Raw genomic sequence first — 22,082 nt, forward strand, 5'->3', positions numbered from 1 at the left:
ATCCCTTGCATATTATAGTTCATCATGAAGCTTTTGTAGCTTGGTGGCAGTGATTGAAGAACTCTGTCAATGACACTATCATCAGGAAGATTAACTCCCAGTTGAGTCAAGTGGTTGTGGTACCCAGACATTCTGAGTATATGTTCACTGACATAACTATTCTCCTCCATTTTGCAGCAGTAGAACTTATTGGAGACTTCATATCTCTTAATCCGGGCATTTGCTTGAAATATTAACTTCAACTCCTGGAACATCTCATATGCTCCATGATGTTCAATACGTCGTTGAAGTCCCGGTTCTAAGTCGTAAAGCATGGCACACTGAACTATCGAGTAGTCATCAGCTTTACTCTGCCATACGTTCTTAACGTCATCAGCAGCATCTGCAGCAGGCCTGGCACCTAGTGGTGCTTCCAGGACGTAATTCTTCTGTGCAGCAATGAGGATAATCCTCAAGTTACGGACCCAGTCCATGTAGTTGCTACCATAATCTTTCAACTTAGCTTTCTCTAGGAACGCATTAAAATTGAAAGGAACAGTAGCATGGGCCATTGATCTACAACAACATAGACATGCAAAATACTATCAAGTACTAAGTTCATGATAAATTAAAGTTCAATTAATCATATTACTTAAGAACTCCCACTTAGATAGACATCCCTCTTATCATCTAAGTGATCATGTGATCCAAATCAACTAAACCATGTCCGATCATCACGTGAGATGGAGTAGTTTTCAATGGTGAACATCACTATGTTGATCATATCTACTATATGATTCACGCTCGACCTTTCGGTCTCAGTTTTCCGAGGCCATATCTGCATATGCTAGGCTCGTCAAGTTTAACCCGAGTATTCTGCGTGTGCAAAACTGGCATGCACCCGTTGTATGTGAACGTAGAGCTTATCACACCCGATCATCACGTGGTGCCTCGGCACAACGAACTGTCGCAACGGTGCATACTCAGGGAGAACACTTATACCTTGAAATTTAGTGAGAGATCATCTTATAATGCTACCGCCAAACTAAGAAAAATAAGATGCATAAAGGATAAACCTCACATGCAATCAATATAAGTGATATGATATGGCCATCATCATTTTGTGCCTTTGATCTCCATCTCCAAAGCACCATCATGATCACCATCGTCACCGGCTTGACACCTTGATCTCCATCGAAGCATCATTGTCGTCTCGCCAACTATTGTTTCTACGACTATCGCTACCGCTTAGTGATAAAGTAAAGCAATTACATGGCGATTGCATTTCATACAATAAAGCGACAACCATATGGCTCCTGCTAGTTGCCGATAACTGTTACAAAACATGATCATCTCATAAAAAAATCATATATCATCATGTCTTGACCATATCACATCATAGCAAGCCCTGCAAAAACAAATTAGACGTCCTCTACTTTGTTGTTGCAAGTTTTACGTGGCTGCTACAGGCTTAGCAAGAACCGTTCTTACCTACGCATCAAAACCACAACGATTTTTCGTCAAGTGTGCTGTTTTAACCTTCAACAAGGAGCGGGCATAGTCACACTCGATTCAACTAAAGTTGGAGAAACGGACACCCACTAGCCACCTGTGTGCGAAGCACGGTGGTAGAACCAGTCTCATGAACGCGGTCATGTAATGTCGGTCTGGGCTGCTTCATCCAACAATACCGCCGAATCAAAGTATGACATGCTGGTAAGCAGTATGACTATTATCGCCCACAACTCTTTGTGTTCTACTCGTGCATATAACATCTACGCATAGACCTGGCTCGGATGCCACTGTTGGGGAATGCAGTATTTGAAATTTTTTCCTACGATCACGCAAGATCTATCTAGGAGATGCATAGCAATGAGCGGGGAGAGTGTGTACACGTACCCTCATAGACCGAAGCAGAAGCATTAAGTAACGCGGTTGATGTATTCGAACGTCTTCGCGATCCAACCGATCAAGTACCGAACGCACGGCACCTCCGCGATCTGCACACGTTCAACTCGGTGACATCCCACGAACTCTAGATCCAGCTGAGGCCGAGGAAGAGATTCGTCAGCACGACGGCGTGGTGACGGTGATGATGAAGTTACCGACGCAGGGCTTCGCCTAAGCACCACGACAATATGACCGAGGTGGAAATCTGTGGAAGGGGGGCACCGCACACGGCCAAAATCAACTTGTGTCTCTATGGGGTGCCCCCCTCCCCCGTATATAAAGGAGTGGAGGAGGGGAAGGGCCGGCCTCCTATGGTGCGCCCCAAGGGGGGATTCCTACTTCTACTAGGAGTAGGTTTCCCCACTTTCCTAGTCCAACTAGGAGGGGAAGGAAGGGAAGAGGGAGAGAAGGAAAGGGGGGCCGGCCCCCCTCCCCAATTCGGATTGTGCTTGGGGGCGGGGCACGCCCCACCACTTGGCCGACTCCTCCTCTCTTCCACTATGGCCCATTAAGGCCCATTAACTCCCCGGGGGGTTCCGGTAACCCCCGGTACTCCGAAAAATGCCCAAACTCATTTGAAACCATTCCGGTGTCCAAACATAACCTTCCAATATATCAATCTTCATGTCTCGACCATTTCGAGACTCCTCGTCATGTCCGTGATCACATCCGGGACTCCGAACAACCTTCGGTACATCAAATCACAAAACTCATAATACTTATCGTCATCGAACGTTAAGCGTGCGGACCCTACGGGTTCGAGAACTATGTAGACATGACCGAGACACATCTCTAGTCAATAACCAATAGCGGAACCTGGATGCTCATATTGGCTCCTACATATTCTACGAAGATCTTTATCGGTCAAACCGCACAACAGCATACGTTATTCCCTTTGTCATCGGTATGTTACTTGCCCGAGATTCGATCGTCGGTATCATCATAGCTAGTTCAATCTCGTTACCGGCAAGTCTCTTTACTCGTTCCGTAATTCATCATCCCGCAACTAACTCATTAGTCATATTGGTTGCAAGGCTTATAGTGATGTGCATCACCGAGAGGGCCCAGAGATTCCTCTCTGATACACGGAGTGACAAATCCTAATCTTGATCTATGCCAACCCAACAAACACCTTCGGAGACACCTGTAGAGCATCTTTATAATAACCCAGTTACGTTGTGACGTTTGATAGCACACAAGGTGTTCCTCCGGTATTCGGGAGTTGCATAATCTCATAGTCAGAGGAACATGTATAAGTCATGAAGAAAGCAATAGCAATAAAACTAAACGATCATTATGCTAAGCTAACGGATGGGTCTTGTCCATCACATCATTCTCTAATGATGTGATCCCGTTCATCAAATGAAAACACATGTCTATGGTCGGGAAACATAACCATCTTTGATCAACGAGCTAGTCAAGTAGAGGCATACTAGGGACACCCTGTTTTGTCTATGTATTCACACATGTACTAAGTTTCTGGTTAATACAATTCTAGCATGAATAATAAACATCTATCATGATATAAGGAAATATAAATAACAACTTTATTATTGCCTCTAGGGCATATTTCCTTCAGTCTCCCACTTGCACCAGAGTCAATAATCTAGATTACATAGTAATGATTCTAACCACAGGCAATAATAAAGTTGTTATTTATATTTCCTTATATCATGATAGATGTTTATTATTCATGCTAGAATTGTATTAACCAGAAACTTAGTACATGTGTGAATACATAGACAAAACAGGGTGTCCCTAGTATGCCTCTACTTGACTAGCTCGTTGATCAAAGATGGTTATGTTTCCCGACCATAGACATGTGTTTTCATTTGATGAACGGGATCACATCATTAGAGAATGATGTGATGGACAAGACCCATCCGTTAGCTTAGCATAATGATCGTTTAGTTTTATTGCTATTGCTTTCTTCATGACTTATACATGTTCCTCTGACTATGAGATTATGCAACTCCCGAATACCGGAGGAACACCTTGTGTGCTATCAAACGTCACAACGTAACTGGGTTATTATAAAGATGCTCTACATGTGTCTCCGAAGGTGTTTGTTGGGTTGGCATAGATCAAGATTAGGATTTGTCACTCCGTGTATCAGAGAGGAATCTCTGGGCCCTCTCGGTGATGCACATCACTATAAGCCTTGCAACCAATATGACTAATGATTTAGTTGCGGGATGATGAATTACGGAACGAGTAAAGAGACTTGCCGGTAACGAGATTGAACTAGCTATGATGATACCGACGATCGAATCTCGGGCAAGTAACATACCGATGACAAAGGGAATAACGTATGCTGTTGTGCGGTTTGACCGATAAAGATCTTCGTAGAATATGTAGGAGCCAATATGAGCATCCAGGTTCCGCTATTGGTTATTGACCAGAGATGTGTCTTGGTCATGTCTACATAGTTCTCGAACCCGTAGGGTCCGCACGCTTAACGTTCGATGACGATTTGTATTATGAGTTATGTGTTTTAGTGACCGAAGTTTGTTCGGAGTCCCGGATGAGATCACGGACATGACGATGAGTCTCAAAATGGAGGAGAGGTAAATATTCATATATTGGAAGGTTATATTCGGACATCGAAATGGTTCCGAGTGATTCGGGTATTTTTTCGGAGTACCGAGGGGTTACCGGAACCCCCTAGGGAAGTGTTGGGCCAAAATGGGCCTAAGGGAGAGAGAAGGAAGCCCGCGGGGTGGGGGTGGCGCGCGTCCCCCTCCTAGGGAGTCCGAATAGGACAAGGAGGAGGGGGCGTGGCCCCCTTCCCTTTCCCTCTCCCTCTCCTTCCTTTTCCCTCTGGTGGAAGAAAGGAAAGGGGGGGATCCTACTTGGACTAGGAGTCCAAGTAGGACTCCCCCCATGGCGCGCCCCTCCTGGCCACCGGCCTCTCTCCCCGCTCCTTTATATACGTGGGCAGGGGCACCCCAAAGGCACATCAATTGTTCTCTTAGCCGTGTGCGGTGGCCCCCTCCACAGTTTACTCCTCCGGTCATAGCGTCATAGTGCTTAGGCGAAGCCCTGCGCGGATCACATCACCAACACCGTCGCCATGCCGTCGTGCTGACGGAACTCTCCCTCGACCCTCTACTGGACCAAGAGTTCGAGGGACGTCATTGAGCTGAACGTGTGCTGAACACGGAGGTGCCGTACGTTCAGTACTTAGATCGGTTGGATCGTGAAGACGTTCGACTACATCAACCGCGTTAACCTAACGCTTCCGCTTTCGGTCTACGAGGGTATGTGGACACACTCTCCCCTTCTCGTTGCTATGCATCTCCTAGATAGATCTTGCGTGATCGTAGGATTTTTTTTGAAATTGCATGCTACGTTCCCCAACAGATAGTACACAAGGTATTCCTCCGGTATCCGGGAGTTGCATAATCTCATAGTCGAAGGAATATGTATTTGACATGAAGAAAGCAATAGCAACAAAACTGAACGATCATAATGCTAAGCTAACGAATGGGTCTTATCCATCACATCATTCTCCTAATGATGTGACCCCGTTCATCAAATGACAACACATGTCTATGGTTAGGAAACTTAACCATCTTTCATTAACGAGTTAGTCTAGTAGAGGCTTACTAGGGACACGGTGTTTTGTCTATGTATCCACACATGTATCAAGTTTCCGGTTAATACAATTTTAGCATGAATAATAAACACTTATCATGAAATAAGGAAATATAAAATAACAACTTTGTTATTGCCTCTATGGCATATTTCCTTCACCTGTCTTGACAGTTCCCGTGGAAGGCATGATTCCTATTCTGTGAGATGTGAAAAGTAAGAAGTGCCCTCTTGAACTGGGTCACATCTAGGAAACAAAGTTTCTTCATAAATTGCTCTTCTGGGTTCTCCCTTTGCTCATCGTACCAAACTCTGGGCTTCTTCTTTTTAGCCCTGCTCTTCCTATCATCTGGAAGCTTAACACATGTTTTTTGAGCCCCATCATTGTCGTCCTGACTTAGGTCACCAGGGTTGCTCTCCTCATCAGATGAAGGCAACCAATCTTCCTCAATAATCTCATCCAAACTAGCATGAGATCTTGTGGTTGGCCCCTTTCTTTTACTTCATCTGCTACTTCCTCCTATGTTGCTCCCTTCCTCCTCCTCCTCTGGTGCCTTCTCCTCCTCCTCCTCCTCCCCCTCCTCCTCCTCCTCCTCCTCATCTGCTTCATATGGCTCATCCACATCAATGTCCCCTTCAATATGATGAAGTGAATCATCTCTATGCTTCTTCATCGCCTCAAGCCTAGCAATTATATCCTCATCTGCTAGTAAATCTGTGTCACTATCACTATTAGTGAAATCTTGAGCCATTAGCTCTCAAAGTTTTCTTTTAGCTGTCTTGTATTTCTCTTTTTCTTTCCCCCTTTTCTTGAACTTCTCAATCTCTTCATTCCTCTTCTGCTCCATCAGTTGCTCAATTTGCTCTTGATCTTGGTCTTGCTCCATGAAATACTCATGCCTCTCTTCACCAATCTTCATTGCAAATTATGGTATTGGTGGACACTTCTGCTTCAAAAATGAACTCTCCTGTGTATTAATGACCTGCACTGGCACTGGTTGTGGCTTTGTTGGGCTAGGAAACAATACTCACGTTGTATCTATCTCATACACCACTCACACACCAATTTTAGACAATGGAACCTGCTCTTCACAAACATTCAATGTTCAAATCACTAGGTCTTAGAGCATCACTTCTTATGACTGTTATGTTCACCGCCTTCTGACCTTTGATAACTAGGTCATCCAACATTTCCTCCACCTTATCATCACCTATCAGTTCTTCCATTCCTGAAACCCCAACACCTGGATCTCTAACATAATACTCCCTCCGTTCCTTTATGTAAGGTGTATTATTTTTGGCACGGTGACCAAGGCACAGAATTATAAACATGTTAGGACAAAATTACCCTTGTCAAATTTATTGGTTAGTGGCAAGTAAATCATTAGTCTAGGAAAGTATGAGATACATGCAATCGACAGAGGGATACTTTCCTTCTTTTACTACAAGGAGAGATACAGACAATCAGAAGAGACATACTTTCCCTTTTTCTGGAGGGCTAACAAAGGAATTATGAGGAATTACAAGAAATGCACCTTACATTCTGGAGTACATAAAGTCTGTCATCCATATCCTTCAAGCTCTATTAGTGCAATCAGATTGTAAAATGTTATATCATCCACATTTAGGCTTCTTTCAATATTATCTCTGTCATGGAAATGGAATCTGACTTCCCACACTTCATCATTCAATCTACAAATAAAATAAAACTTAACATTGAGTTAACGATTCAGTTAAAGTAAACAATCAGTAAAAGTTTCAGTTAACAATTCAATTAAAAATACAGTTAAAGTAAACAGTTCAGTTAAAAATTGAGTAAAAGATTCAGTTAAAGTAAACAATTCAGTTAAAGTTTCACTTAAAGATTCAGTTAAAGTTTCACTTAAAGATTCAGTTAAATTTTTAGTTAAAAATTCAGTTATAGATTCGGTTAAAAATACAGTTAGAGTAAACTATTTAGTTAAAAATTCAGTAAAAGATTCAGTTAAAGTAAACAATTCAGCTAAAGTTTCACTTAAAGATTCAGTTAAAGTTTTAGTTAAAGATTCAGTTATAAATTCGATAATAGTTTCATTTAAAAATTCAGTTATAAATTCAATAAAACATTCAGTTAACATTGAGTGAGTTGAAATTGAGTTAAAGTTTTAGTAACAGATTTAGTTAACACATTGTAAGCATATTGTGTTCAGTCCAAATTCACTTGTTAAATTTCAGTACAAAGTTTTGTTATGTTAAAATTGAGTTTAATTCCAGTTAAAGTTTAGGCGCCTACTCACACTTCACTTACATGTCTAACCACATAAACAACCTAGAACAATAATCCTATAACCCTAGAACTACATACACTTAGAACCCTAGAAGCCAAATCGGGGTAGGGAAAGAGAAAACTTACTGAGGCACTGCCGAAGGAGGATGCGTAGTGATGGCTCCCCTCTGGATCTTCCTTCACGGCCTTGGCGAACGCCCTCGACGCCGCGTATTCAACACAGTAAGCCGGCGACGGCGGCTGCGGAGGCGGAGCCTGAGATGGGTTTGAACTGTCGCAAACCTCTGCTGGATCTGCAGGAGCACCACTGCCACCACATGGATTGCCAGCACCACCTCCGCCGCCATCGTCACCGCCACGCGAGGTGGCCATCACCGGCGGCGAGCAGGGGCGAGAGAAAGGAGAGGGGCGCGCCGGGGGGGGCTGTCTAACCAGGACCGACCGGCGCGGGGTCTCGACCATGTTTGTCCAAACGGCGTCGTCTGCCCAGCCGTTATGCCACGTCGGTGTTTTCTGGGCCCACCTGTCAGAAAAGAGATCAAACGAGGCTAAACGGCTGATCAGTGCTTTTTGCAACGAGTTAACGGATTTTACGGCGAGTTGGTAGTTTCCTACAAACCTAGCCACAAGTATGGTGTTTTTTGCAATTGACTCGACTCAACAATGAACCGGCCGATGAACATATCAGTTGCATGTGGACTTTGAAATATGCCCCCAAGTGGCCCATGACATGACACTTATGGGCTTTATCGAAGAAAAAAATGACATGACAACCAGCTTCACAAACTCAACATGCCGCATGAGATAACGTATGAAGCAATGAGAACAATCACTTGGCACTAGGGTCAGTTGTAACAATTAGGTGCTCAAGCTCTCCATCGACCAATGCCCGAATGCATCTCGACAGAGACCATTCGAGTAATGAGTGTCTCCGTGAGTCCTCTGCACCACACAGGCCACAGGAGCTAGTACATTTGAACGGTGGCACTAAAATTCCACTTTGATGACGCCCCGACGATGCCATGCCTTGGTCGCAAGTGCACGTCATTGATAATCCGCGCCTCGCACTGACACGAATAGGCGATGCCATGAAACTCATTTCACGAGGCATGCAGGTCCCATGGCCCGGTCATCCACACTGCCGTCCAGCATCTCCGCCACGCACGCCACACCATAGTACAACGCCACACGGAACCGACCGAGTACCTCGCGATCGAGGTTTTTCTCCACGAACAGAACAGGTACGCACGTGTGGAGGTGTAGCTCAACATGTAGGTGGGAAACCAGCCAAGGCCCCAGGTTCAATTTCGCACCTAAAAGTGCCATGCCATGCGTGTTCCACAAGACCGTGCCACACTCTCACACTAGCCTGGATCGTCTTGGTCATACGTTTAGGTAAGCTCAACTTGGCGTGTTTAGGAGAAAAAAACAACTAGTAAGCGTACTGGTTAGGGTTAACTAGCTGCCGTTCGTACGGACCGGTAGCTAGCACGGCTTGGATTCGGGATCGCCGGCGGCCGGAGAAGAAGGTACGACCCAGGGCTCATTAGCCATGCATAGGTCTCAGATACTAGGAAAAATGTGATGGATCGGCAAATGGTTAACTGTTAGGTGATCGGTATGTGCGCTCATCGTCCTACGCAAGCAGGCAGGCAATTTCGAGAAACTAAAGCAGGTCGGCTCCTTGACATGTACCCCTCCCTCGATCACGCACGGTTTGCAAGCCGGTCAAGAGTGAGCTCAACGACATGCGCTCTAGCTACGCAGCATAGCCACTTGTGGACTTCTGCATGCAATGCAAGCGCAAAGGAGCAGGCTGTACTCGACTGCGACCGACTTTTAAATTGAGGCGCAATATAGAATGGATGAATCAGTTTTTGTTGTGCGTCGTCAAAAGGTCTTGAGGCCAAGAAATCGACTATGGTGGCAAAATTTTGGCTCCGTGAACTTTAGCAAATCCGGCGAAATTTAACCGAGTTTCAGTTGCACGTGCAATTAATAGACGCTCTATTTTTTAGGTCTGCCTGAATCTCTCGGATTATGAAATGCTGTGGAGCTCCTGCCGCCCCTCTTTTTCAGAAAATTTGTGGTTCACTTGAATGTCTCAGATTATTTCCATGCGCAGTGGGATTTCCGCATAATCATCTGAAAACTGACCATGGCCATTGCTGCCTAGCTGGCTCAACAAGCATTTTGACAATTGTCATTCTCCGCGCCTACCTGACTCGTACATGTACAATGCATAAAGATTACTCCCGTCCCGTCCATTTTTCAGGTCAATATACTCCCTCCGTCCGCGAATAAGTGTACTTCTAGCTTTTGTCTTAAGTCAAAGTTTTGAGATTTTGACCAGCTATATACAAAAGAGTAATAACATATATGACATCAAATTGATATGTTCTGAAAGTATATTTCAAAATAGATCTAGTGATATTAATTTAATGTCATAAATGCTAGTACTTTTTCCTATAAAGTTGGTCAAAGTTTTAAAACTTTGACGTAGGACAAAAGATAGAAGTACACTTATTTACGGACAGAAAGAGTAGGTGCCATCTGTGCGTATCTGCACTGGCAACACCACGAATAGAACTGGTGAAAACCTGTGAATCTTGGTAAGAACTAAAACACGCCTGCCATTCCTCATTCATCAGAAGCATCAAGGTACAGAACTAGGTCTGGCATAGTCAACAGAACTAGGTCGGAACTACACCCCCGATGCCAGTTTAGGTGTGATTTTATTTTTTTTAGAGAAGTTTAGGTGCGATTTATGCACACGTCCACAGTTAAACAAAGTCCAGGAGACAAGTGAAGAGTAGTTGGTTCTTGTATACCATAGGCAATTAGTTTCCTTATCTTGTTTTTGCCAGCCGGTTGTGGCGCTATGGCTCTATGTGAGCTTTTTGTTTACTGTCATTACGACTTTAAAACCGCTGTTGAACCTTTTTGATTCTCAATAAAGTTGGCCGTATGATGCAGAGGCCGGGGACTCCCCCCTTTTCGGAAAAAAAAATTAATAGATGAAGCAAATCTTTTGCCTCCGTTTCGAAAAAAAAAAACAATACACAGGGATTACTCCCATCCATTTTTTACATCAATGTACTTCCCTCAGGTGACATGCCATGTGTGCGCGCATATCCGCACTACCTACACCACGAACAGAACCGGCGAAAACTTGTGAACCTTGGTAAGAAGACGCTTGCATGCCATCACCCTTCGTTCATCGGAAGCCCTGAACTGAAGCATCAAGGTACAGAACTAGGTCTAGCATAGTCAACACAACTAGGTCGGAACTACACCCCGATGCCAGTTTAGGTGTGATTTTAATTTTTTGAGAGAAGTTTAGGTGTGATTTACGCACACGTCTGCAGGCAAAAAAGTCCAGGAGACAAGTGAAGAGTAGTTGGTTCTTGTATACCAAACACAGGCACCTGACTGGCACAGACCATCATTTTTATATTGCACTGGGTCATGCAGTCGCAGCTCACAGGGCCATATATAGCATCGATCATGTGTCCCTGGAATAGAGCAAGTAACATCGCAGGCCACAGTTGTTTAAGCCACTCACTCTAGCTTGCATATCATAAGCTTAAACTAGCCGGTTCAACTCAACTGCATAATCTGCACAGACAGGAAGCAGCAGGCTGCGAGAGTTGAAACGATCTTCTGTCTGTTGCCATGGCCTCCTTCAAGCTGACGAACCTGTGCTTCATAGTTGTCATGTTCTCTGCTGTCTTCTCCTGTTGCAGAGGTAAAGTACAGCTCTGGTTTGCATCACTTGTTAAACTGCTAATCTTTTTATTACGGAACACGCTAATCCGTTTTTCGCTTCGTCCCAACAATGCAGGGCAGGGAGGTGGTGGTGGTGCCGGAGCAGGAGCAGGAGGCGGAGCCGGAGGGGGGTCGGGCATCGGTGCAGTAGTACCAGGAACGCAGGACTCGGTTCAGATCGTGGCGCAAGCTGCTCTCTGCTTTGACAACAGACCAGTAATAATCATCTCTCGTCTGCACTTGTAGACTTGTAGTGGCATAAGCAGCCAGCTAATGAATAGCAAACTTTGCGTGGCAGGTGCTCACCGGGTGTCTGCAGGCGATGGGCATCAACGCCAGCGGCACCGGCGCGAGCATGCCGCCGCCTGCTCCGGGCGGCGCGGCGACGGCGATCATGTGCAGCCCGCCGTGCTTCGGACACGTGACCATGATGATGAGCTGCGTCAACGCCATCTTCGGCAACTTCGTGACCTACAACCCCGGCCTCATGCAGGGCGTCCAGGCCGTCTTCCAGATGTCCTGCGGCAACGTCAACGGCCCAGGAGGAGCCGGAGGTGCTGCTGGTGGAATGGGAGGCAGGCCGGCTGGTAACGCTGGCGGTGGTGCCGGTGCCGGCGGAATGGGAGGCGGGCCGGCTGGTAACGCTGGCGGCGGTGCCGGTGCCGGCAGTGCCAGTGGTGGAGTTGGAGGCGGGGCTGCCGGTGGCATTCCTAACGGCATCGGCGGGCCCGGTGGCATTCCTAACAGTATCGGCGGTGCCGCTGGCGCGGCCGGTGCCAGCGGGGGAGGTGCCGGTGGTACTACTAACATCATCGGCGGGGCCGCGGGCGGAGGCGCCGGTGCCGGCGGAGCTAGCGGCGGGGCTGGAGGCGGCAACGGCACTACCAACGGCGGCGCTGCCACCGGTGCCATTGGCAGCGGCAACATCACAAGCGTCTCACCCAATGCAGGTAAGGAGTAACACCAAATCCCTGAAGCAAAATTTCAATATTTCCTTGGAGATCGAGAGACCATTGGAACACTGCAACATGCCAAGAAATTTTCAGTGTGGTAACATTTTTGCGTGGACGTGCACTTGCAGGCTCGCACGTGGCGGTGAGCAACCAAAGTCAGCCGACCAGCAGCGCGGGCGGGCCCGCTCTCGGCCTCAAGGGCGCCTGCTCCTCCTCCGTGCTGGTGATCTGGGCCGGCGCATGGCTGGTGCTGTTCTAGGTTTGACAGAAACGGCGACGGACACGTTTCTTCTCCAGATGACATACTTAAAGTGTTGATTTTATCACCGTCAGTGAGCGAGGCTGGATGATCTTATATGTAACCGCAACGCGTGATTCCCTCGTCTTGATGAATGATGTGTTTCCACGCGTTGTTTTTAAGCCTCCTAATGTTGATGGCCTTCTGTTCAAAAAAGAAAAAATGTTGATGGCCTGGTTGTGCTTGATCACTCCTATAAGTCGGATCAGTTTTGTCCAGAATGGTCCAACTGGGTGGCACCTCCATCGTAATATTTTCTTTATGATACTGGTAAGATGCTCGTGCTACGCTCACAAATGATCGGTAGGACATTATCCTCCTACTTTAAGTGATAATCAAGAGATCGACGAACAGTAACAAAAGTAGACATTGAACAAAGCGACCTTATATTGTTGACAGGTGCACAATCAAACATATAGTTATTTTTTTACGAAAGGCATATGCTCGACTTTATAGGAATAAAGCCCAACGGCACCAACCAGAGTTCAAACATATAGTTTTTTTTTACGAAAGGCATATGCTCGACTTTATAGGAATAAAGCCCAACGGGCTGCCGCCTCCGCGCGTGGCGGCAGGCGCCACGTGTTGGCTGCCGCGCCTGCCGCCACGACCAAGCTGATCTGTTTTGTCAATGTGACTCGAGGATTGTCTTTTTTGTCAATTACGTTTGGCAGGTGGTCTTTTTAGACAAAAAATCAAATATTGAATCTAGTGGGCTCAGCACACCGTCTATATGTGATTATACGATGCAAATAATGATTATAATACACTCAACTATAAATAACTATTGAACAAATACAATGTGGTGAAGTGCGCCAAGGAGGGGGGCATCTGCCCCCTGACCATGTTGATTTCTTGTTCTGCAAATCGTTTTTTGCATGTTATTTAAGTATGCGGATATATTGGGCCTTTATTTAAGATGGGCCCTAGGCCGCAACACCTTTTGTCATGGCCTAGGCCTGATCGTGCATATATCATGACGCGGATCCCAACTTAATCTAGTCATGAGCGTCATACTCGAAGCGATGGCGTGCAGGGCAGCACTTTGTGCAGCCGAAGACCTCCTGCTACATCAGTTCGTGGTAGCATCAGATGCAAAACAAATAGTTCGGGATATTATTCAAGGTTTTCATGGCAAACACGGAGCAATCATAAGCGAGATCAAAGCTTGCTCAACTGCATTTTCTTGTAGTTTTATTTTTGAAGGCCGGGATAGTAACATAGAAGCTCATAGTTTAGCTAGATTTGCTCTTAATTTATCCCTTGGGCGTCATGTGTGATTTGGCCAACCACATGATGTAAACATTATCCCACTCTATGTGGACTATGAGGAATAAAATTAGGCCTTACCCCTAAAAAAAATCTAGTCATGTGTGTAGCTTACATAGTACTTCATGTGTTCCATTTTATTAGACGTTTTACACATTCCAGACATGCACAAAACAGTTCAAACTAGACTGGCTAAAACGTCTTACAAAAAGAACGAAGGGAGTAGTATTAATTTCTCCTTGTTTTTTGTTGGGGTATGGAGTTCTTTCACCGCTGGTGCAGTGGAAGCGCCAATGATCGTCACCGCCGGCGATGTGCGCAAGAGTATAGCACAATCACATACCGCCACATTAGCGGCTGATGTTCACACTGATTTATCAAGAAGCTTAATTAAGCATGTTTAATTAACCAGTTTGTTAGTTAATTTAGCTGTACGTATTCCATGCATGTAATAATCCTCGCCTGTATGTAGTTCCGATTTTACCTTTGTTGCATGGGTTTGAGAGGCACTGCATCTGCAAGTTAAGCTGCTCCTCACTATTTTTTCTTTCTTTTTTCTTTTATGTGGGTACATTCCCGGATATGATGAATTTGAAATGTTGTGGAGCTCCTGCTACCCCTCCTTTTCAGAAAAATTGTGGCACTTGAACGTCTCAAATTGTTTCCATGCGACTGGCGCAATGGGATTTCCGCAGAATCATTTGAAAACTGGCCATTGCCATTGCTGCCTAGCTAGCGCATCAAGCATTTTTACACGTGTCATTCTCCGCACCTACTTGACTCATACGTGAATAATGCACTTGTGTTTCATAGTTGTGCTGCTCTCTGTTGCCTTCTCCTATTTGCGGAGGTAAAGTTCAACTCTGGTTTGCTTGACTTGTTAATTTGTTTATAGAACACGCTATTCTGTTTTTCGTTTCATTTCAACAATGCAGGGTAGGGAGGAGGAGCAGGAGCGGGAGGCGGAGGCGGAGGGGGGTCGGGCATTGATGCATAAGGTGTTGGGTGGAGAGAGAGAGAGAGAGAGAGAGATGCCACATGGATAGATCACTCTCCAAAACCACCTTCCAAGCTTTTAGGGACGATTTGTCGGTTTTGTAAAATTGAGGGGCGAAATACATGATTTTTGTGTCTCTTTGGATTGTAAGAATTTTGGGCCGTTTCAATCTTAAGAAAAAAGTGACTATGAAAACCCTTGGATCATAGGATTGGAGTCACCAAATTTCTATGAATCATTTCCTATCCCCCCGCCCCCTCCATAGGATTCTCAACATGAGCACAAACCTCATTTTAATTTTCCTCCAAGAAGTCCAAGTCACTTTCATTCTATCTCTCTCTACCCCATCTCATCAATCCTTTAAAATTCTTGTGCACTAATGAAAGGCACATATTGCGGAATATAATGTAATTTTTTTCACATTACATGACATCTTAACCCTACGCTTCCCCCCCTATTTCTACGTTTTTAAATCCCTACAGTCCAAATAGGCCCTTACAGTTGACGGGTTAAGTAGTCGATTTGCAAAACCTCAAAAAGTATGTGGACTTCTTTCCCAATACACTGCTCCCATCCCGAATAGTAGCCTCTACCGTGGCGGCGCCGCCCTGCGTTTTCAAAAATCAAAGCGACAACAACGGGAAAGGACTGGGAAAGAAATGCGAAAAGACGGAAAATAGAGAAGTAAAAGATAAAATAAAATGTTCCTGAGATTTTTCATGAAACTTTGAAGTAGAAAGAAAACCAGAAAATAGTAAGGGAAAAGAAGAAAAACAAGGAAAAGAAAAAGGGAAATATAAAGATAAAAAACTCGAAAGAGTAAAAAATAAACATGATAAAAATGAATACAAGAAGAAAAGCATATTAAAAAGAAGCAGAAAAAAACAGAAAAGACAAAAATCGAAACACAACCATGGTCCCTGTAATAACCAACGAAAACCGCACGAAACGAAATGCACAAAACTCAGGAAAAACCGGGCCGATCGTCCTACTGGGCCGACGGCCCATGTTGGCGCGCTTGTAGGCGACTCGCCCGTAGCGCTCGCTGGTCTCTCCCATGGCTCCGCCGCTCTCCGCCGCCCTCCGCCGCCACCTCCTCCCCCACCGTTTCCCCCTGCTTCCCTCCCGCCACGTTAGCCTCTCCACCAGCCACTCCTCCTCCGACCAAAGCGACCTCGAGTACGTTCACCCTATCCCCCCTGCCCCCGACGACGACGGCGAGCTCACCTCCTTCCTCCGTCGCATCTCCCACGCCTCCTCCGCCGCGTCTTCCCCGAAGGACGCCCTCTCCCTCCTTCTTTCCTCCTCTTCTGGCCCATCGCCGTCCCCTCCCTCCTTCGTCCGCGCGGTGTGGGAACTGCGCCGCGACCCGGAGGCAGCAGCGCTCGCGCTTCTCTGGGGCGACGAGTGCAGCGCCACGTCCGGCGCTGAGGGGGCGGGGTCCCTGCCGGCCGAGGCGTGGTACCTGGCCATATGGTCTGCGGGGAGGGCTGGGCGGTTCGACCTGGCGTGGGCGGCCGTGCGGTGGATGCAGCGCCGTGGGGTGCTGACCCGCCGTGCCATGGTCATCTTGATGGAGAGGTAAGGTCGTATGCTCATGATCTGTCACCATTTTATGATATTATTAGGTATAATCAAGCATTTGGCCAGCATAGTGTACTTTATGATGGTGCTCTTGTAGTACTCTGTTCCGTTGGCTATGGCTCTATAATGTAGGCAAAATTTAGAATTTGTCTCCGTGCATTGCGGTTTAAGGATTTGCCACTCGATGTCTGATCAACGGCTTGGTCCAGACCAAATGTGAGTGACTCATATTATTACAAGACATAAATTCCCCTAATAATAATGTTTGTAAACCCATTTCCGTGGGTTGGTTTTAGTTGGTTTGGTTTCTTGGAGTGGTATTGCAGTGAATGTGAGCCAAGGGACTAGGTATATAACCAGCAACAGAGTAAAGGAGGTGCTTACTTTACTAGAAATCTCAGTAGATTTGCAATAAAATACGTACATCATAGCAAAATTGCATTGCACCGATACAAACACTGGTGTGTTAGTGAAGTAGACATAATTCTGAGAACAAGAAAAGGATGATGGTCACACTGGTGAGTTTTCTGCAATGATCCAGTGCTTTAGATTGGGTTTCAGGTAAACAAGGGAAAAGTATGACTGTAGGAGTGAACAGTGAACACAACATTCTGCTGAATAACTTTTGTGACATTCGACATATTTTGTTATGCAATGTGCATTGCTTCTATTGTGGTCATAGAAGGGGGGTGGATGCTTGAGCTATAGGTGCTTAAGTTATTTTGAGAGCTAAAAAAGTGATTGCCTGCTTGTAAAAATGTTGTTGACATAAGAAGCTTTATTACTCGTCTTCATAGGATATTCTAATCTTCTAGCCATGTGATGATGATAGTATAGTGAGTGATGATTGACATGTATTGTGTGAGTGCTTGGTTCAATTTACTTTGGTTCGGTTACTTGTTGTGTTGATGTTTGAAGTTTCAGGAGTGCTCAACTTAGCATCTTGATTATTGAGTGTGGTGTTGTTGCTGTCATAAATCCTATATTCACGCTTTTAGTGTAATTGATGTGTTGGATGGAACTTATAATTCCCTACATCTGAATCTATTTACTAGCACTGCTATGGGGCTCCTCTTACATTATCCGATCACTTTCGACATCATAACTGTATTTTGCTTTTGTAATGTGAAGACCAAAGTGAAAAGAAGCCGTTGCCATTTTAGTACACTAGTTACTGTTACTTTTGGTGTGCCATGCTTCTTTCATTGTAAGGATTTGTTTATGAAATTTCAGGTATGCAGCTGCCAATGAAGTGAAGAAAGCAGTCAAGACCTTTGATGTGATGGAGAGGTTTAAAGTGGAAGTGGACCAAACTGTATTCTATTCCCTTCTTCGTGCTCTTTGCAGAAGTAAAAACATAGAAGATGCTGAAGAGTTGCTTCTTGCAAGAAGGAAATTTTTCCCACTCACGGCCGAAGGTTTCAATATAATACTTGATGGTTGGTGTAATATCTTCACCGATGTGGCCGAAGTAAAGAGGGTTTGGCGAGAAATGTCAAATTGCTGCATTACTCCTGATGGTACATCTTATGCTCTCATGGTCTGTTGTTTCTCAAAGGTAGGGAACCTTTTTGATACTCTGAGGGTTTACGATGAGATGAAGAAGAGGGGTTGGACTCCTGGTATTGGTGTCTATAACCAACTTATTTATGTTCTGACAAGAGAGAATTGCATGAAGGATGCAAGAAATGTTCTCAGTAAAATTGTGGATGAAGGTCTCCAACCGGATGTTGAAACATACAACAGTATTATAGTTCCACTTTGTGAAAGTTGCAAGCTTGAGGAAGCACGAGAGGTAATGGAAGACATGACAATGAAAGGCATTGTTCCAACCATTTCGACGTACCATGCATTTTTGAAACAGGAAGGCATTGACGAAACACTGCAGCTACTGAAGAAAATGAAAGAAGATGGCTGTGGCCCTAACAGCGACACATTTCTCATGCTCATTGATAAGTTTATCCAATTGAATGAGTCTGGGAATGCTCTGAGGGTGTGGACTGAAATGCGAAGATACGACATTAGGCCTGGTTATGCACACTACATGGCAGTGGTCCAAGGTTTGGTTAAACATGGATGCATACCACGAGCTTTAGAGTATTATGATGAAATGAAGGCAAATGGTTTTGCTTCGGACCCAATACTTGATAAGGAATTCAGAACTTTTCTATTGGCCAACAGAGACCATTGGAGAGGAGCAGGCAAATACAATCTTATTCCACAGCATAGCAAACATTCTACAAGACGGACAAGAATTCCGTAATACATGTGTCACTGTTAAGCACGCTTCTGGTGCTTCTTTTGTACGACAAAAAGGTAAATGCAAACAAATGTGACTGTGAGGTATGTGTGTTCAGTTAGCAAGTTTCTCCTGAATCCTCCTAACTACTCCCTCCGTCCCATAATATAAGAGTGTTTTTTACACACACTAGTGTCAAAAACACTCTTATATTATGGAACGGAGGGAGTAACAAACATGAAACCGCTAAAGTTCTCGCCCGAGTTGCTTCTTCTGAAATGATTTGCCTTTGAGGGATGTTTCCATGTCCCATGTACATGGTGTAGCTTCAAAAAGACCTATGATAGCCATGGGTTATGGTTCTTATTGTTGTGTGTTTTAAACATGTTATAATGTGTAATCATTTCATATCTATGCCTTCTCAGAATTACAGGTATTGCAGTAGGCAGAGGAGCTGGGATTTTCTTCCCATGTAAGAAATCCTGTTAGAGGGTCCTTGATTATAGCGATCAAGTAAATAAATCGATAAAAAATAGGCAGAGCCGTTTAGTGATTTGATACAATTTTGTTATTTTGCGAAGATTAAGTTGATCACATGAAAAGCATACGTTTTACGAGATGAGCAAGTAGGCTTTTGGATATTGGCAGTGGTTGGCTACAGAATCGGCAAAAGTTACACAGCACCTAGAGAAGCTGGCGTAACAAGTGAAAAAATGTTATCGTGCAAGACAGCACTTGGACAAAGATTGGTTTGCCCGGCGGGCAGAATTGGCAAAAGTTGGGAGTCCTGCAGAGAGAGGAGGTCAGATTAGAGTAGCAATATCAAATGCAGACTTGTTACGCATGGACCTGTTGTTTTTCCTCCGGCGCATATCAAAAGCTGAGATGAAACTTGATGCCGGTGAAGTGCTTTTCTGATAGAAACTGTTGGTGGTGCACACCTTACGAAAGTGCACCTAGAGGAGTCGAAATATTCTCACGAACTCTTGACATATACCAATCTCTCTCTCTCTCTCTCTCTCTCTCTCTCTCTCTCTCTCTCTCTCTCTCTCTCTCTCTCTTTATAACAAGGATAAGAGAATTTACAGATTCTGTGTTGATGTTATTCCGTGTTATGCCACCAGCGCCGCCTAGGTCAGACTTCAAGTGTCAGAATTTCTTTTCAGATCTTCGCAAAAAAAAAATCTTTGCAGAAAGTTGGACCGTGAGCATTTCTTGTGGGCAAACTTAGCAAAGAGTGAGCAATTGACCGTCCATTGGAGTAATGGTAGGGCAAGGCAGGGAACGTTCTCTGCTCAGACGGGCAAGAAATTAAACCCGTATATATAGTCAATCAACCGCCCCGGATGAAAACGATCAGATACGACGGCACTGGCGTAAAACACATCTGCTCAACTGTTAGCCCGTGTATTACAATGGCAGCATCTCACCCCTCTCGAAGCAGTGTCTGCTTAGCCCTGGCTGTTGCCATTTGCATCTTGCTCCCAGGCTGCTTCTCCAGTAAGTATACATCTAATTCATTTCTTGTTTCATTTTCTCGGGAAATTTAGATCAAACTCCCACTTGATCTGGACCTCCTTTCTTCCGTTGATTGTTGCAGGCAAAGTTACCCTGGAGATTTTCGAGAGGGCATGCCACTGCTTCGACGACCACAATGTAAGTCATCTCGAAGCGCAAACATACCGGGGTTACTAAATCTCAGTCGACTGAGATTTAACGTAGTCGCAGTTCATGCTATATTCGTGAGACCTTACGTGGAGATCCGTGTAAAATTTCCTTTTAATTTTTTTATTTCTTCCTTTTTATATGTTGTGTCATTTGACTGGTTAAGTCTTGATCGATTGAGATCTAGCCACACCTTAGACATATGTGTTTGTGAAAGTGACGACGTACGTACATATATGGTGTTTGAAACTGCCTGTGGGCCGAAAACTTTGAAGGTGTACAACGAGTGCGCGGAGGAGCTCCGGCTGGGCGTGGAGGGGGCGTTCCACGTGGGGCGGGAGAGCGTGGACGAGTACTGCGGCGGGGCCTGCCTCGCCGAGACGGAGATGGCGCTGCGCTGCGTGGAGGAGGTCGCCCACGACGGCTTCAGGTTCTCCAACGGCGCCTCGCTGCTGGCCGTGAAGCAGGCGCTCGGCAGCGGCTGCAGCTACACGCCGGAGAGAGGAACCTTCGACATACGTGAGCGCAGGGAGTGCGGCGACGAGTACGGGTACGGCTACCACGGCGCGCTCGGCTACGGCGAGGAAGGCGGCGACCGGCGGTACGAGTACCCGGGCGGCGCGTTCGGCAACTACTGCTCCGGCGCCACCGGCGGCGGCGCGGTGCAGACGCTCCTCCTCGCCTTCCTCCTTGTCTCCGCGTCGGCGCTGCTTCTTGCCGCATGAGCGATGGTGATCTTACGATGTACTGTATTTGTAATGATTTTGGTTTCAGGTTGAGTTTTATCCCATGATCCGCATATTGTAATTCTCCCTTCTTATTTTTGCACGATGCACCTGCGCATGGTATTCTCTCACAGGGCAAGGAATAACTAAAAAAAGAGTACTTACTTTGATCTTAAAAACAAGGATATCTCCATGACTGAGATTTACCTAGCAAACAAAAATCCTCCAAAAATGTTCATTTGCACCAAGCCCTTTTCCTGACGAGAGAATTTGACAGGATATAGTTCAATTCACTCAAGAGTAGGAGAAAACAGAATTGGAATGCCATCACGTGTAGAACGAAAATGCTAGAGCTACATGTGGAATGCTGAACAGACCCTCGCAAAAAAAAAGAAAAAAAAAGAGAGAAAAGAATGCTGAACAGACGTGCCGCAAGAATTTGCAGCAAAGTGTGTTTAGACTTTGGAGGCTTCACTAAAAAGTACTCCCTCTATATAACTTAATATAAGACGTGTTTTGACACTGTCAATCTGTGGACTCTAAAAACATCTTATAAAAAGTTACAGAGGTAGTAGAATTAATATTCAACGTGTACATGCTTGTTACTGAGAAGCAAAAGGAAGGAAAATCCTCTAAATATGAAGATAGTTTTCGCATCCTACAGGTACCTTTAAAGCAAATCATACAATCAAAACACCTTTAGGTCCATCTAATTGTTTTTAAAAACAAAGATTCATTTTCCTACTGGAGCGCAGAAACATCAACCATATGCGCGGACCAACTCAAACAGGGCTA

General features: G+C 45.2%; 3 protein-coding genes across 3 annotated transcripts; all 3 read left to right on the forward strand.

Annotated features, from left to right (window-relative positions):
• The first annotated feature begins 11,324 nt into the window (after window positions 1-11,324).
• LOC123169208 (glycine-rich cell wall structural protein) lies at window positions 11,325-12,998 on the forward strand. Its single transcript, XM_044587051.1, has 4 exons — window positions 11,325-11,537; window positions 11,634-11,773; window positions 11,856-12,507; window positions 12,639-12,998. The coding sequence occupies exons 1-4, from the start codon at window positions 11,465-11,467 to the stop codon at window positions 12,767-12,769; spliced, it is 996 nt and encodes a 331-aa protein (XP_044442986.1). The 5' UTR covers window positions 11,325-11,464; the 3' UTR covers window positions 12,770-12,998.
• A 3,058-nt stretch (window positions 12,999-16,056) lies between these two features.
• LOC123181741 (pentatricopeptide repeat-containing protein At1g80880, mitochondrial) lies at window positions 16,057-19,000 on the forward strand. The gene is made up of 2 exons (XM_044594071.1): window positions 16,057-16,655; window positions 17,892-19,000. Exons 1-2 carry the CDS (start codon window positions 16,132-16,134, stop codon window positions 18,919-18,921), a joined length of 1,554 nt encoding a protein of 517 aa, XP_044450006.1. The 5' UTR covers window positions 16,057-16,131; the 3' UTR covers window positions 18,922-19,000.
• Window positions 19,001-19,414: 414 nt separating this feature from the next.
• LOC123181743 (uncharacterized) lies at window positions 19,415-22,047 on the forward strand. Its single transcript, XM_044594074.1, has 3 exons — window positions 19,415-20,397; window positions 20,498-20,553; window positions 20,838-22,047. The coding sequence occupies exons 1-3, from the start codon at window positions 20,244-20,246 to the stop codon at window positions 21,285-21,287; spliced, it is 660 nt and encodes a 219-aa protein (XP_044450009.1). The 5' UTR covers window positions 19,415-20,243; the 3' UTR covers window positions 21,288-22,047.
• Window positions 22,048-22,082: the final 35 nt, after the last annotated feature.

This window comes from Triticum aestivum, chromosome 1D (assembly GCF_018294505.1).
Source record: "Triticum aestivum cultivar Chinese Spring chromosome 1D, IWGSC CS RefSeq v2.1, whole genome shotgun sequence".
Lineage (NCBI taxonomy): Eukaryota > Viridiplantae > Streptophyta > Magnoliopsida > Poales > Poaceae > Triticum > Triticum aestivum.